Here is a 17,472-nt window from a genome sequence, read left to right on the forward strand (position 1 = left end):
CAAACACTTAAATACAAACAAACCATTAGTTGCTAACTGAACCCCAGCAGCATCTCTATCTTTTGCCTCTGCTGTCTGAAAATGCTAAATAAAGCTCAAATCACCCGACATCCACTGTCAGCCTACCTCTGTAGGAGATGCAGAATTCAGCATGCCGCTCTGTAGTCCTTATCCTCATGCCAGAATTAGCTACAGGCTGGTAAGGCTGTCCAAACAGATTAAGGAACTCAAATTCAGCTGGTAACAAGCCTCAGGCCTGAGATTTACAGACCTGGCAAAATTCCACAATAAAACTGGCCTCTTACGAGCGTGAACACGGCATTCTCAAGTAGACTATCCTGCTGTGTAAAGGAAGTGTCTGCCTGGACAACACACCAATGTTTCTAAGCGGTTATTACTTGAAATGCTGCCTCCCTGGAGAAGGCGTAAGGTGCACCTTGTTACTCGCTGTTGCATTCTGTTACCAGGGAGGAATCTTACATCAGCCCGTGACAAGTGACCAGTGGACATCTCAATTTATAATCTTTGCACCAGACAACCTCCAGTTTGGCAGTGAAAAATATAAAGAAGTTTTTATCCACCCCCACCCCCCCCCCAAAGCCATTGCTACAGTAAAATAAGATCGCTGGTTAATAGCATATTCTGTAACAAAGCTAAAAAACAGATTTAACAAAAAGTAAGACTCATAGACAATTCAGATTATGACTGGGTTTTAAATTGGACTTTTGGCCTGTTGTTTTTCTCAGAATTCAGCTTTATATCTTATTCTCCAAATTGCCTGCATGCACTCTAGTCTTTAATACCTTGAATAATGTCATTTTTTCAACACGACTATTTGTTGACTCTAGTAACAAGCAAATGATCGAGTGTTTATGCCAAATTAAGATACACACTAACTACTTGTATCCTGCAAGTTATCAATTGTTGGTTTATATACACATATCAATTAAAATATAAACTGAACAAAAAACATATGTAAGTGTTCTAATAGACATTTTAAGACAGCTTCTATATCTAAAGCATCAGCAAATCATAAACTGTGTATGAATTTTGTGTATAGGTGTGCACAGACATATAACATGAAGTTAAATGTAACAAGATTTGGGTGCCTGCGTTTCTCTGTTTCAACAAATGTCATTTACAGTTGTAGATGCCCCATCCCTGGAAGTGTTCAAGGCCAGGTTGGATGAGGCTTTGGGCAACCTGGTGTAGTGGAGGGTGTCCCTGCCCATGGCAGGGGGGTTGGAACTAGATGATCTTTGAGGTCCCTTCCAACCCAAACCATTCTGTGATTCTGCATTAAGACATGTTTTTGGGGGAGCATTCAGCAATATTGGCCAAAGATGGCCCTAGCCTGATCTCCTGGAGTTACATACATTAAAAATTTGGAGCACTTCACATGCATTTCATACCCAACCTGTTGCTGTCTAACAAAGTGAGCCAAAATACCAAGATAAAAACCTCTGTATTTGCAATAAACAGACTCAAATCTAGTCACAAAGCTCAAGTTTTGATTTAAGTCCTCTAACTTTGGTGCCTAAATCCTATAAGCTTTCCAAGTCATTTTTGGAGTATATATTAATCATATGCTTTTACAATTGTTTTTGCCTAATTCTATTATTTCGGCATGTGCACTTGAAACAGCATCACATAAAGTGTTTCTTCCCTCCAGAAGTCCTATGTAATGTAACACCTCACAGGCATAATTGTGTGTTTTGCCTGTTCTGTAGGATATTTTAATGCCTTATTCCTTTTCTGCTGTATACTGTAATTTTTAGGGTGTGAAAACACTTAATCAAGTTAAGTACAGAAATGCCAGCACATGCCTTCAACAGTCAAATGGAAGTGTCAAAATTGCTCCATGGAAATGCATAAAATCAGGCGTGAAAACTACGTACCCTGACAACAATATTTATCATCCATACTGCACACATTCACCACCACTCTGATGCACACTAGGCCCTTCCACTCATGACTCTAGTGAAAGAGTTGTCTTTGTCACTTACAATTAACAAAAAAGGCAAACAAGGGAACTCTTTATCGTGAGACATCATCAACTGAAGACTAACCAACTGCAGTGGAAAAAAGGACGGCAGGTACCACGCTTGACTCTAAGCTCTTCTCCAACTTTTTAGAGAATTCATCCTTCATACAGCAGTATCTAAAAAAATGGATAGATTTCTGTGGACAACCAAATGGTCAATTTTATGGCGATGCTATGGCACGCAGTAATCCGTAGGAAATGCTGGAGGGTGACAGTGTTTGCTGACCAAGGAGTACAACACTGGATCCTGCAAGACTCTAAGCACCACTGTGCACCGATATGAGAACACATGAGGCTGCCAAGGACTTGAGTTTATCAGCCCGGTGTGACATCAGGGTCAGGGGCTTCTTTCGCTCTTACTGGAATTACAGGGCACGATGAGTTAGAATAACAAGTGCTCTAGAGATTCACATTTTACTACAACAGGCTTCTGCACACTTTGTACTTTGCACCACACGTACCCAGCTCAGACATGCAATTTTTTCCTCTGTGGTCTCTATTTTTAAAAAAATTTGCAGTTCAGTTTTCTCTTTTGTACTAACTCAGGGAAAAACAAGGGCTCAGTCAAGCTTTCCTGGTTAATGCAAGCCTCTGAAGTGGCCTTTCCCATCATAAAGCTTTGTATGATATTATTTCCTCAGTTATATGAAGCTCTAAACTGTAAAATTGTCACAATAGTCAGCTACCAAACTGAAAAGAGAAATCCTACTGTAAACAACAGCTTGTTTTATACCCTTAATGACATACTGCCCATAATCTCTTCACACAGGATTAAGGAAGGATTAAAACAGCGGACAAATAGAGGACAAAATACCATCGCTTGAAAGAATCTACTAATCTGTGTAAATTTAGAGAAACTGAAAAAGTACTAAATAATTCAAGCAAATTTTAATTTTTACTACTTTACTGATGTTTTATGTTAAGCGCTAGCAACAACCTTAAATTGTTTTAGATGTTTGAATTACATTTCAAAACATAATGAACAACAACAAATCATCTGAATTTCTGCTGTACAAGTATTAAGCATTATCAAAAGCTTTAAATTTGCATGCTAAACAGGCTACTCTCAAATTAAAACGCAAACTAGAACAGATGACCCAATAAAGACCTGTCATACAGATAAGCAGAACACAACCCACTTTCACCAACCTGTTTACAGTAACTGCTGAAATCACCAAAACCGTTCACAGAGCATGGCACCACTCTCACTGATCAAAACTGGCAGTATTGCACTCTACAAAATGTATGCTGATACAAATTTTAAAAGTTAAAAAACCCAACAACAACAATCACAAGCCAACAAACAAATTGTCGCTGCGAGAACCTTCTTTGTAGTGACTGTGTATTACTAAAGTTGACAGTATGCAGGTCCCATGACAGGTGGGATCCAGTTCTGAGATTAACTCAAATCCATTACTTCAACCAAAGACCAGCAGTTATTTAAAAGCATGACAGCTCATCTGGAAGCAAGAAGCTAATAACACTGACAATAAGTATTTCTACTTTCAAATATAGTGTCTAAAATAAATCTTTTTAAGAAGTCTCCTCAAAAGTCATTGTTTCAGTTATTTGTATCGGGCATTCCAGATGGGGCATATCAAAAAGCAGGACCTCTAGTTTGCTGGAAATATTTTCCCTCATTTTATTCCCAAACCAGCCTTGGTTTCAAACCAAAACGATCCACACCAACTTTCTCAGGATCTTTCGACAGTGACCTGCCTGGATCCTGTGCCACCAACGTGAAACCTCTTCCCGTGACGCGGCGAGCAGTCCAGGGAGTTTTGGGACAGTGATGGCTTCAGTGAGACCTGCTGCCAGACTTCCAAGCCTCCAGCCTCGGGCAGCGTGCAGAGGGAACACAGACTACTCACCTCGCAACATCCCCGCACCACTGCGGGTTTCAATAAACGCCCGCCTCTGTGCCAATGTTAGCTTCAGCTGATGGCATCCAGTTATCTCCCGAGAGCGTGTGGTTACCTTCCTTAATATATGCTCCCGGCACAAAGGGGAGCACAAGTCTCCTCTCGCTTATGCAGGCTACAAAACTCATCAATAAATATTCATTTTCTGTCATTAACCCTGAACGTTCCAGGCTGCCCAGGCCTGGGCCCGCCTTACGGCAGCCAAAGCAGGCAGAGTCCCCATTTCCCCGTGCTCCGCTCCCGAGCCCAGCCCTAGGGAGCGGGCTGGCTCCTTGTACCCGCAGAGGGAGGCCACTAGCGACCGGCCCGGGGCCCGAGACCAGCTCTCCCGCCCGGGGCCAGATAGCGGCCCCCGGGTACGCGCACACCCGCTCAGGACGCCAACCGCCCCCGCTGGCACCCCCTCCCCTCCCCACCCCACCGCCACCGCCACCGAGCGCGCCAGCCCGCCCCTTCACTCACTGCGGGCGGTACCGGGCGGTACCGGACGGACGGACGGACACACGGCCGCCCCGCCGCCGCCGCTCTTGCCTCGTCGCCAGGGCGACGGCGCGCGGCCGCGGGAGGAGCCTGCCGCTGGCCCCGCCCCTCTCGCCGCGGTCACGTGGCGGCCACAGGGCCGCCTCAGTGCGCGAATGGCGCCCGGGGGCGGTTCTCAAGGCGGAGCAGGCGGGGAGGATGGCGGGCAGTGAGTCGCTACCGGCGCGGGAGGCGGTGGGAAGGCGGAGCTGAGGGAGGGAGCGAGGGAGGGAGCGAGGGAGGGAGCGAGCGGTGTGAGGCAGGGCCGGTGCCTGAGGGCGGGACGTTCCCCGAGGGCGGGACGTTCCCCGAGGGCGGCACCGCAGAACGCGAGATCGTGGTGAGGGTGCGTTTGCTGTTGTTATTAACCTTAATGATAATTTTGGGTTAAATAAAGCCCCCGCGTACTTAGCGTTTGCACAGAAATCCGTGTCTGTAATATTCACCGCCGTAATGAAGTCTGAAGGTTTTTTTTTTTCCCTCGCGTTTTTCTTTTATTATTTATTGTAAGCAGCTAATTAAAATGCACGTTGCTAATATTGGTGCAGGGGAGAAACTTTGCTATAGGTATTCTAAAATATATATATTTCTGTTGTAGTAATGAAGTTTCTTCTCAGGCCTCTGTGACTCCCATTTCTCCAGTGTGCACAGAAGGCACGGCTTAAAAAAGTGCATATTTACATATTTGCATATTTACGTATTTATGCATTTGCATATTTGGGCAGCCTGGTGTAGTGGAGGGTGTCCCTGCCCATGTCAGGGGGGTTGGAACTTGATCTTTAAGGTCCCTACCAACCCAAACCATTCTGTGATTCTACTGTGCAAGTCAGAATAATTTTGGCAGTAAGTCTCATTTTAAAGCTTTAATTCTCTGCATTCGTTTGAACTTCCCATTTCTGAATGTTTTTGAGAGTGAGGGGCAAGAAAAGGACACGATCGTTTCAACGCGGTACCTGCTAGTGGTAGCGTGGAGGGCAAGGCAGAAAACTGTTTTAGAAATGCAGATTCCTATCTGCTTTGCCAAGCTGGCAGTTCAGGCTTGCTGAGCAAAAATGGGAAGCAATCTTAATTAGACCTTTTTTCACTCCCCCCTCCCAGTTCCTCATTAACTGATGTGGTAACTTTGTGATGGTTTAAGCGCTGTTGACAGATTAATTGCCTCTGCCTCAAGTCAACTGGGTGGAACGTGGGGCTATGGGAATCAGTTTTCTGGAATCCAAAGGATTCGACCATCTCATATAGTTTGCTGAAATGAAAGTCTGAGAAAACAACATTATATTTTCTGAAACAGAATATGCCTATTTCCTTTATTGAAATAAAAACATCAGAGGTGCCTCCCGGGTAAAGTGAAGTTCAAGGGTAAGATTTGGGTGCGAGAAGAGAGATGGTACCATGGCCCACATGGGCAGAATTCAGGCGGAGATCCAACAGGAGTTGATCATATGTAGCAAAGCATTTAGCCATGCGTTCACCTCTAGGAACACTGTTATGTGTATGCGTTGTGTGCATACTACTCCACCGTCCGTGGACATGGTGCAGCGGTTGCCCTGTGATGTCCTCTCCCTGCCCTCCTGTCCTGTCCCTCTCTCCAGCCTTGTCCCATGGCTGCCCTTCCTTACCAGTGATGGGCTCCGTCCTCCTTCTCCTCTGGTGCTGCCATTCTGTACCTGGCTGCCTTCCTCTGCAGGACTGTGGGGATGAATGTGAGGTTTCCTGGGATTTTGCTGTGCTTGCGTGCCTGAGGGTTACGTGGCCTGTAACACTGGTTTGTGAAACTAATCCCTTTTCCAAAAAGATTAGGCTGAGGAAGGGAAGGAAGTTATAGCTGCTCTAATGCTTTTATCTGGGAAGTCCCTAGAACGATGTTCTTGGTTGCTTCTGGGGCATTTGCAGTCGAATTACAGTCTTATAAGAGATCTGGCACAAGCGAGGGGTCTGATGTTTTTTAAAACGTTTCAACATTAGCTTTGCAGAGGTGCAGCACCTAAGTCTGAGTTCTGTTACCGGGACCTTGTGCCTGTCAACTCTTGGCTTCTTACACGCATGAAGACGGAAAGGCTGGAGACAGGACTTGCCAGTCTTTAAGCCAAAGAGCACTGCAACGTGGTCACTTAACACTTCATTTTGTCAGAAAGATAGGAGAGAGGTGGTGGGCCATGCTCTTGCTATGAACCAGGAAACCGAAGGAAAGGTGACAGGCTGGAACGAAGAGGCCCGAGAGCTGCAGCGATGTTTGTGAGCCTTGCAAAAGGACCTCCAGGAACATCCTCGTGCACCTGCTTCCCTGCTCGTTTTACACAACAACACAAGCAGACCCACTGCTAATTTTCTGTTGAAAGAACCCTCTTTGGTTGTGGCCCTTAAAGGTGTCGATGCTTTGCTCAGATGCCATCCTAACTACCAGTGACCGGCTTCTCCCAAACACCATCGCAACAAGTGACAGCGTGCATGTTGAAGCTAATAGGGGTTGTGTAAACTTTGTTTGGTTTCTATTTTGAATGAGTTTGAGCCAAATGAGTCGTCGTGTTTCTGTGCGATACTTACTCTCACCTGTATCATCCCACTGATCCTGGGGTTGCATATGGATTCTTGTGAGCCCATGGAGGTGTCGTGTTGAAATGCATTCTCTCATTTGCACAATCCCAACTGCAGCGCTGCATAAACTGTAACTGGTTCACTCTCCCTTTGCTCGTGAACGACAGGAGGGTATTTACTTTGCGCAGCTGGAACACCGAAGGCAGTTCCAGACATGCGACACCACTGTACGCTGCTCTCGTTACTTCTCAGGCAGAGGGGTTTTAACAAGCCTGGACTAACTTTTCACTCTGTGTGTTGGGAGGAACTACTCCAACATTACAGGTCCCTGTTATTCCCTTTTTATCTGCATGTGACTGCTACTGGTAAGAGTGAAAATGACATGAACTTTCCTAAATGTGTCATCCAGCTCTTCAAAAGACCTCCTGCGTCTCTTGAAATGTGTTGTGCATCCTGCTAAGCGGTGTCTCTCAAGAAGCACGATCCACTTTTGTGAATGGGAGCAGCTCGGTTGTATTACATAGCTTCCCCCAAAAAGACACAAAGAAAACCCCTAGAGATCCAGGAAAAATCCCAGAAAACAGCCAGGAAAAAAACACAAAACAGCCTTAGAAATCATACTCTGCTCGGTTGCATCATCAGCATCCATAGAGTAGCTCTGGTTTCCACCCGTGGAGCTTGAAGAGAACTTCCCTCAGTCTTTAGAGATGATAGTCTGTACTCAAAATGAGGAGATCAACTGCCTCAAGCCCAGTAAACCCAAACCAGCCAAGTTTCTGTGTCCCTTGTTTGTAGAATTTAGTGTATTTGAAAAGCACAGAGGTAACCTGTTTTCAGAAGAGGAGGAAGGAGTAAGCAGATTGCTCAGACTGTCACTGGAGGTTTTTTACAGGACTGGGTGGACACACGTGGCCGTGGAGTGGGACAGCACCAGGCTCTGTCCCCCCAGCAGGAGGAGATGGGACCATGAAATGATGGCCACGTGTAGGTGCACCCATCAGGCGTGTGACATATGGCTGGATTCGGTGGGTACACAGTTGAAAAACGTGATCAAGTGGCCTCTTGTCTCTGGGAGGCATCTGTTCAACACTTGGGCTTCTAAACTTTGCCATTAAAAGGCTGATGTTTTGGTACAAAGGGCAGCCTCAGCACGGGAACAGGTGGCACTTTGCCTCGGTAGGGCCCTGGTAGCCCGTATGGAGCCGGAGCCACAGGTGGCCGAGGTCTGAAAGCTCCTCTTTCTCCCCTCCCTCTGTGACTTTGCCATAACAACTGGAATTTGTTATATGAAGACGTCTGTCGGGGTACAGGATGTGGGCTGGCGAGGGGCTCCTCTCATGCACTTGAGGCAGGACGAGAAACCGTGCTTGAAAGGGATGATTAATGGAAGAGAAGCTGCTTACTCAGGGATCGAGGGGAGCACATCTTTCTTCAGGATGCTGCTTTGCTTGAGAAATACGCTTTTAAAGTCAATCCTGTAGCGCTCTAAACCAAAAAGGCTTTCAGTTTCAGCCTTTTAGTTACGGAAGCTCGGGTTGCCTTTACATTTTTGTATTTTGGAGAGAAAAGTACGTACAGCACTAGACTCTATCCGTCTGATCTTTTGTCTGAAAGAGGTAACGTCCAGCTACCTTGGCCCAGACACTTGTGCATGAAAGGGAGCGCAATGAGGAAAGACTGCAATAACCTTGAGAGTGGTTTTATTTGTTCTGGTGCTACAGATGACGCGCTGAGGCAATCACTACTGTAGCTTTTTACTGTGCTTAAACAGCAGTCATGTTTATTAGGAGTGAGTCTGCACCTAAAAAGTAGCATCTTGACACAATTGGCTGCATTTTCTCAGCTGGCATAAAAAATTCTGCTTAAAAGGCTGTATTTAAGGGCACAGCATAATGATTTAAGCGTATAGCTACAATGACAAGTCTTACACCAGTAATATTAAGGGCACAAAACCCCCACAGCTTGTCTTAATGTTTTAGGACAACCACAATTCAAGCTTCAAGTGTATATCTAAAATCAATATAAAATGGAGCAGCTCACAGCTTTAAAATTTTCCTTGACTTTTGCACCTGCCGTCAATCTTTCCAGATTGTTCCAGACATTTTATTTAGCCTTATTCCCCTCCAATGTGTTTCTTTCGAACTTAGAGGACTGTAAATCTTGAATTTTATTCTACACTCCAAAAGCCTCAATATGATTTGGAGAACAGATAAGAAATCTCAGTTCCGTAGACAGACACAGTGTTACACATTTCTAAACTCTAAAACTTTGTGTCCATCTTTGAGTGATAACTTGGTTTGGTTTTTTTTTGCCCCCCTCCCCTCTTTTTTTTTTTAAAGTTAGTATATGGGCTAATTATCAAACTGATGTTGCTCACTTGTCAGTAATTTAAAACACCTGGTAGAAAAATTGCCATGAGAGTTTAACAAGAGCCAAGTGAGGTAACAGCAAATACTCCAAAAGGCAAGGTAAGCTTGCTGCAGATGCATTTATTTAGTCTTTTTGTAAATTCCAGCTTCACATGGCTTGAATTTTTAAAATGCTGAACAATCCACTACTGAAACAGGATGCTATTAGCTAAATTCCTGTGGGGCTCAATTTCACTTATCAGACTGCAAACTTTGTTTTCATAAAAATACAAAAAGAAAGAAGATACACTACCCCAGAAATAATGATTTTAAAAACTTGGGTATTTGTGCACAGACCTTTGCAAGTATTTGTTCAGCAGTTTGGCATTACAAGGTTCTGCGTGCTGAAGCCAACTAGCCAGCTGCTCACATTAGCGTACATGGTCCTTTGTTTTTAACTGTGATTTCATGTTTATTGAAAGGGTACAATAGCACGATGTTACTGAAAACATAGCAAAAATACATATAAAACAGATTTTGTCCAAAAAGTTAAAAATACTTGGTAACTTAATAATAATAATGATGATAATAAAATCTGTCACTCCTACCAATGGCCTACGTCTACATGGCTCCCTTGCTTGGCACACACGGTTTGGATATGGGTTCCATTCCAGCTTTCGAAATGCTTAAGTTTTAAACCAGCAGTACTACTCCATTTCTTCTCCTTCTGAGCCTATGGGAGAGTTAGTTCCATCAGCTAAAAATCTGGGGATGCAAGTCTTTATGTTTTCTTTGTTTAGCTCAAGCTGTCTAGAAATTTTGTTTTCTGACCCCTCAGTTTGTTGATTGCTTCATTTCCAGGAGAGCAGTGCTGTCATGGGGAGTTAGGATTGCAGAGAGAATGAAGCCCCTTGGAGGAAGGAGAAAGATCTAATGGAGATGCTGTGCAGAAAGGCAAGCCGGGAAGGTGCATTCCACACCGACCTGTACTGCTAAGCAGCTAGGCTGTTGCATTTTTAGACAGAATGGAGTTGTATTTGCGGGTAAAGCGAGCTTCTGCAGCAATACCTGCACAGTATTGGTCTGACCAGCTTGCCAGACCTCTTCAGTCAAAAAGCAGTTTCACTGCAGATGCTTTTCAGGAACATATGCGCAACCCTGACACCCACGCAATGCCAGGCATGCTTGGTGGGCATCACCTGAGCCTTCTTGCCTCCAGGTCAGGAGTTGCAGGGGGTCAGTTCCTGGTGGTGAGGCTATGCCTGGGCTTTCCCTTTTGCATAGCAAGGCTGGACAGTCTGCGCTCTTGAGGCAGAGGATCAAAAAGAAGCGGGAAGTTAGAATATAGGTTTTTCATTTCTCATTTCAGAGAAACCTGGTTGGTATTTCCATTCATCAGATAGATCACAGCAGGTGAGTGGACCATTTGGGTGAATTATTCAGCAAACTGTCTGGCTTTCATTTCTTTTATTTCTTCCATTTTCTGTCATTTCTTTCAGTTGACTATAATCTATAGCCACCTTCATTTTTTTTTTCCCCATTACTTGGTAAGCATTTCTTTTTTACAGATGGAGCATTTTCTCTCAAAGCTGCAGGCGTCTAGCAGGAGTTGTGGCTACAAGCAGATTCCATCCCCCATCAGAGGCGGCTGTTGACTTCCAGAGGTGCTGTCCATGCTGTCTTCTCCCAGGCACGTTTGGGGTTCAGCTCCTTGTGCCGTTTCAGAGATTAGGTGGGTCTGGTTTGAAATTTTGTGTGAAATATGCTTCATTTGACACAGCTCTAAAAAGGCACTTTTGGGGGATAAGCTGTAGTGATTTCCTGCTTCCTCACCTCTCCTCAAATCCTAAACCACTGGGCTTAGTGTGCACATGGTCAGCACGAGAATATTTTTTCCCGTTTGCATGTATTTGCCCTTTAGGCATCATTTAGTCAATATTCAGCACTCTCAAACCTTAAGGTTTGGCCTTCATGGTCAGCATAGCTGTTCCCCAACGGTGGCCCATACCGATAGGTCTCCATGCTCTCAGCTGGTTCGGACTTTGTGGGGACAGGGTCGTGCTGGTAGAGCAGCGCTGACTTTATCATCCCGAAGTCTTCCTGAATCTTCATCCCTGAATAGATAGCGCCTGAGACGTTTTCTGCCACGTGGGTATAGCTCTGGAGATTTTTCATGTCGCAGAGGTTGTCGCTGTATTTAAGTGCGGACGGCTTGTAGGCCTGGTAGGACACCTTGGTGGTGGTTGTGATGACGGTTTGCAATGGCGGGGCTATGGCAGAGGGGCTGGGACCATACCTGCAGGGGTAGTCCCCACCATAGTAAGGGTGGTTAGCACTTGTTTGCATCTGTCCATAGTCACTGCGGTCTCCACTGCCAGTTTTCCCCCAAGCAGGTTTCAGTCCATGATGTCTGCCAGGGTTGTCAAAGCTCTTATCATGGGTGGTCACAGCGTTGTGGTGAGATCCGTTCAAACCGAGGGGGTCGGCATCGATGGCAGGACTTGTCAGATCTTTGTAAAACGTTGGGTAAGGGCTGGAGCTTATAAAGGTAGGAACTCCAAACTCGTAGCTGCATGGCCTGGGCATGTAGATCCTTGGATTAGGGCACTTTGGGTATGGCGATAGCTGGTCATCTTGGAAGCTGGCTGAGTCGTAAGGTGCTTTGTAGAGGTCAGTGTTTTGCAGTGAATGGTAAGACTGAGCTGGAATCGAAAAATTGGTGTCTGTGATGACACCAACTCTCTCTGGACCATCCGTGCAGGGCAGGTTCTGTAGGTTGTTGACATAGCCGCTGCTATCGTGGTACCTTCCTGCCTGCAAAGCACACGTAGATATTTGAGATTTGGGAATGGATGCTGCCCACACACACGTATGTGTCTTGACACTTGTGCTATTGCTCATTTCAGCCCCAAATGAACAGATGGAGAGTGATGTAGAGCTTTGTTTTGCTCTGCGATCCCCAGTACCTGCTTAGAACACCTTTTTAATTGACTAAAAAACTTGACTTTGGACACCTTTTTAATTGACTAATGACTTTGACTTACCTCTGAGTTTAGAAGTCTCTTTTTCTGGGAATGGTGAGAAGAGGACATTTGCTTCTTAATTGCACTTCGTCTTGCCTCTGCTTCCAGTTTACTCTCTGGCCTGGGGTGGTCATGGACTCCTTTAGCCTAAATTAGGATTAACAGAGAATTAGATGTGAACTGAAAAGGGGTAACAGAAGAGAAACCACAGTCAGTAGAATGAGAGATAGACACAGCATGGTCTGTGATTTGGCACAAGAGAAGAGGGAGGAGAAACTAAACGACAATGAGAGATTCAGTTTAAAAAAATTAAAATAAATCATTATGTGAAGGTCAATAGAAGTAAAAAGTGAGGGAGAAGTCAGTGAGGACTAGAGAGCTGCAAGGCTGGATGACGAAGGAGCAAAGATGTTACCGATGTCTGTGACATCAGGAGTAGCTGATTGAGGCCAAAGAAAAAAAAAAAAAAGGATTATAAATTCAGTTTGGTTGGTTTTCTGCAGTCCAGGATCTTGGTTCTGCTTTATAACAGCCACTGCTAAACCAGCATAAACAGGCTTTGAAGAGGTTTCATACCACCAAATGACAAACATTCTCTACTCTAAAAACAATAAACACCGTCTTGAGTAGGACTGAAAGTATATCCTGGAAAGCCATCCAAAGATGCTTTGAAATATCTGTGGGTGCACAGATATTTGTGTATCCAAAGCTATATTGATATATGCTAAAACAATATATTCTACATATCCTTACCCATTACATTTCCCTAAATGAACCTGCATATAGTCCCTAATACCAAGTAGGAAACTTAAAATTGTTTTAAAATGCTGTCCTTTCTCAAATAATAATTCCAAGTGAGGATTTATCGGCTACTTTGATAGTAAAAATCTTCAGGTTTTGTGCATCTGTAACAGAATATCTGAATTAAAAACATCCACCAAAACCCACATGAGAATTTTGCAATGTGGCCAGTCTGCTTCCATGACAGACTGGAAAATAGAATTAAGTGCAGTTTGGGTCAGGACAAAAAAAAAAAAAAATCCAGTGGAGAATGTGATCTCATAGAACAAAAGATTTTTGTGAAATATTTGTCCTAAAGTTGCTAAAGGAGAACAAATCAACATGAACAACATGGCAACCTGTTGTAGTGGAGGGTGTCCCTGCCCATGGCAGGGGGGTTGGAACTAGATGATCTTTGAGGTCCCTTCCAACCCTAACCATTCTATGATTCTATGAAATTCCAAATTTTAGATTTATAAATTTCCTTTTTTTCTGGCAAGTTTTAAAATCCTTTTAAAATTAAAAGATTGTTTTCAGATGAGGTGGAATTTCCACATTCGAATTTGTGCAATTTAAGTGAGACTTTCCCTGTTTATTTAATAGAAAATAAATACTAGGTTATTGATGAGATTCAGTTGTCAGACATGCCAGTGTGCAGCACCACCTTTTTATTCATATTTGTCTACTATAATCAGGAGAATTTTAGACATCTATTATGTTCTTACATTTAAAATTAAATATAGTTAACCCTCAAGTACTGCTTTTAAAAAGACAGCTAAGCTAACACTAATAATTATTGTTTTATTTGTTCTTGCCATGTTTGTACTACAGAGGAATCCAGTCAAGGTCCAAAACTCCACCATGCTCACCATGCTGAGTGTTACACAGAGAAAAAGAAGAAAAAAAGGGGAAGGGGAAAGAAATCTCTCTCTGTGTAGGTATAGATATGATTTTATACTTCTAGATACAACAGTTAGACTGCTAGATACAACATTTTAATATATGTATATAATTTTTATATGTGTGTGTGCACATGTGTATGCATGCTTTTTACCTGGAAAAATATTGCTTTGCCATCAAGCCTCCAGAAGTTGGTGACGGGATAACCGCTGTGTCCTCGACAAGGAATGAGCTCAAGGGCCGAGTTACAGTTGGGGCAGGCTTTCTCTGCAAATAGAGATAAAGGAACTGCTGAAGACACCGGTTAATGGTGAGGATGTCATCTGAGAGTAAATAGAGCTCAAGAGCAGCCATCACTAAAATTCAGATTAAAATATGATGTTCAAAGAAACAAAACATAGATTGTTCAGCCTGGAGGAGAGAAGGCTTCGGGGTGATCTTACAGCACTCTTCCAGTACCTGAAGGGGCCTACAAGAAAGCTGGAGAGGGACTTTTTACAGGGGTATATAGTGATAGGACAGGGGGCAATGGCTTTAAACTGAAAGAGGGCAGATTTAGATTAGATATAAGTAAGACATTTTTCACTCAGAGGGTGGTGAGGCACTGGAACAGGTTGCCCAGAGAAGTTGTGACTGCCCCATTCCTGGAGGTGTTCAAAGCCAGATTGGATGAGGCTTTGAGCAATGTAGTGGAGGGTGTCCCTGCCCATGGCAGTGGGCTTGGAACTAGGTGATCTTTGAGGTCCTTTACAACCCTAACCACTCTATGATTCTATACCAAGCATAAATGAATGGTATGGACTAGTGCTGTATAGGTGATGTACGTGCTAATGAGCAAAAGGATTATAGATCCACTTCCCCTGAAGGACTGACAGACGTTGAGGAAATTTAGAGCTAAATATATTCATCATGTTCTTTGCAAGGGATGATCCCCGTGTAGAAATCAAAGCCAGCTGAAAGAAACAGGGTCCCTCAGGCATCACCCCACTCTTTGGGTGCCTCTCACTTTGCTGCTTCTGCCGAGCCTTGTCGCAGATGGCCGGGCGAAGCTGCAGCCTGGCCCCGCTGGGCAGAGCACAGCTCCTGGCACACACCACCACCCCCAGGCAGGACTTCTTGAGGATCTGGCAGTTGTGGTTGTTGGTGTTGCGCATGGCCCAGCCGCTGAGGTGTCTCTGGGCGTTCTTCTCCTCGCTGGAGTAGATGAGCCGCACGTAGCCATCGGGCCATTCCTGGAAGGCATCGAAGTGCTTGGGCTCCTGCCACACGGCAAGCGGGGTGGGGAGAGCAGGAGGAAAGGAGGAGAACAAGAGAATATTAGCAGGATGTCCCAACCTGATGTTTTATGCTGTGTTATGAAACACATAATGGGGAAAAAAAAAAGGGCTTTTTCTATGGACACCCAAGCAGCAGGAAAAAAAATAAATTATTGAAAGAACAGCTTGTTCAGAAATTCTCTATAAAAGGGGAAAGGCAGTCTGAGCTTCCACGTCTCGAAAGTCAGGATCCTTTCCTCTTTGGGATCATGATCCGTAATAGCGTGGTTTGTTGTCACGGATGCCTCTTTGAGGTTGCTCAGCCGTAAGAGATCAGCCGCGTTACCAGAACTTACTGACTTGGTCTACTGCTGATGTGCCCAGACAGGACAGAAGCCACCTCTCTTACACTTGGTATTAAGTTCTCCTTGTTGGGGGATTGTGCACCTGCAGAATGGAAACTAGAAGTTTTAGCTAAGGAATGATTGCTCCAAGTGCATCCAATATGAGTTGAATAAGGCTTCTGCCGACAAATAACGTTTTTGAAAAAATTGCCATTGCCAATATACTTCCAGTGATATCCTAATTGAAATCTTCTTCCTCTGAACCACTATCCATATACTGGCTTTCTGGAGTTTCTTACCAAAATGTAATTACCAGAACAATGAATAAACAAGATTTTAACCCTCAAATATTTACAGTATAAATATGAGTTCCTGCCACACTCATTTAACATACATATGTACCACATGTGAGCAATCCCAGTGAGTGCAGGGAAACTACCAGCATTTACAGTGTTAAGCCATTCCGTAATTGCATGGGCTCCGTAAAATTAAATAAATTCTGAGATGAAAAAAATTACAAGTTAACAAGGCATTTGGAGCTCACAACTAGGAAAAAAAGCGAAGTGCTCATTGACCATAAAACGTCACACCAACAGGCAAAATATTTAGATGGCTTTCTGCTTTATTAGCAGAAAACAGTCAAGCCAAGCTTCTTTTTGACGTTTCTTTAAGTGAGGAATGAAGGAGAAGAAAACTGGCTGAACAGTGGAGCTGAAGATTGTTTTAGGGGTCTGTACACAGCTGGCTAAAGCTGCATATCGATTCCTTATTTTTATTGCAAGCAGTATGAATTCAGGCTGAGAGAGTTGGGGCTGTTCAGCCTGGAGAAGAGAGGGCTGCGGGGTGATCTTATTGCAGCCTTCCAGTACCTAAAGGGGGCTACAGGAAAGCTGGGGAGGGACAAGGGCATGTAGTAATAGGACAAGGGGCAATGGCTTTAAACTGAAAGAGGAGAGATTTTGGTTGGATATAAGGAAGAAATTTTTCACTCTGAGGGTGGTGAGGCACTGGAACAGGTTGCCCAGAGAAGTTGTGGATGCCTCATCCCTGGCAGTGTTCAAGGCCAGGCTGGATGAGGCTTTGAGCAACCTGGGGTAGTGGAGGGTGTCCCTGCCCGTGGCAGGGGGGTTGGAACTAGATGATCTTTAAGGTCCCTTCCAACCCAAACCATTCTATGATTCTATGACTACTGCAGCCCATCAAGACCCACGTACTAATATTTGGAAAAGCAAGCCAGCCGTAAAACACAGTTTTGCTCCGAGGGAAGGTTTTTTTCCCTGCTATCCCAGCCGCCTGGCCCTGCCTTAGAGCCGGATGGGGATTTTTCCCCCGCATCCCCCTGGCCACCCCCCGCCCCGCTCGGTACCTGCGGCAGTTTGGGGTCGTTGATGTCCCAGGTGAGCTTCATGCCGGGGGGCAGCGGCAGGCGGCGGCTCCCGCTGCTTTATGCGGTAGGGCGGCCCCGGGGTGGAAGCGCTCCCGGCCGGCCCCGCAGGCGGGGCAGCATCCCCCCCCCCCCGGCCCTCCCCGACCCCCTCCAGGCAGGGTCTGCTCCCTCCGCCCAGCCAAGCGGGCTCTGCCCAGGTTACCTGGAGGATGGGGGGGGGTGTTTGTGTGTGTAGTCAAGGGGGTGTTGCTCGAATCCCCCCCCTCTAGCACGGGAAGGCTGGGATTTCTCAGGATCTGGAAGCCTCATAGGGCTCTGCCGCTCCTTCCCGGCAGGGTGCCCACCTCTAACCCCTAGGGATAGCCCCTAATGTTTGATTTCCAGCACGGCTCCGAGCTGGCAGCAGCTTGAAGA

At 45.1% G+C, this 17,472-nt stretch overlaps 1 protein-coding gene across 1 annotated transcript; it reads right to left on the reverse strand.

Moving 5' to 3' along the window:
* Nucleotides 1-11,300: 11,300 nt before the first annotated feature.
* GCM2 (GCM transcription factor 2) lies at nucleotides 11,301-17,079 on the reverse strand. Its single transcript, XM_086609401.1, has 5 exons — nucleotides 17,038-17,079; nucleotides 15,078-15,330; nucleotides 14,226-14,338; nucleotides 12,413-12,538; nucleotides 11,301-12,182 (listed from the first exon to the last, which is right to left on the reverse strand). Exons 1-5 carry the CDS (start codon nucleotides 17,077-17,079, stop codon nucleotides 11,301-11,303), a joined length of 1,416 nt encoding a protein of 471 aa, XP_086465527.1.
* Nucleotides 17,080-17,472: the final 393 nt, after the last annotated feature.

Source organism: Tauraco erythrolophus, chromosome 3, assembly GCF_009769465.1.
Source record: "Tauraco erythrolophus isolate bTauEry1 chromosome 3, bTauEry1.pri, whole genome shotgun sequence".
Taxonomy (NCBI): Eukaryota; Metazoa; Chordata; class Aves; order Musophagiformes; family Musophagidae; genus Tauraco; species Tauraco erythrolophus.

Bases quoted from the DNA above. Each gene is read 5' to 3' on its own strand.
- GCM2 (XM_086609401.1), bottom strand. From the start codon at position 17,079: ATGAAGCTCACCTGGGACATCAACGACCCCAAACTGCCGCAG. The intron at 12,539-14,225 runs GTAAAAAGCATG...ATCCTAATTTAG, and splicing joins GCAAAGCAATATTTTTCCAG to GCTAAAGGAGTCCATGACCA. The intron at 12,183-12,412 runs GTAAGTCAAAGT...TGTGCTTTGCAG, and splicing joins AGAGACTTCTAAACTCAGAG to GCAGGAAGGTACCACGATAG.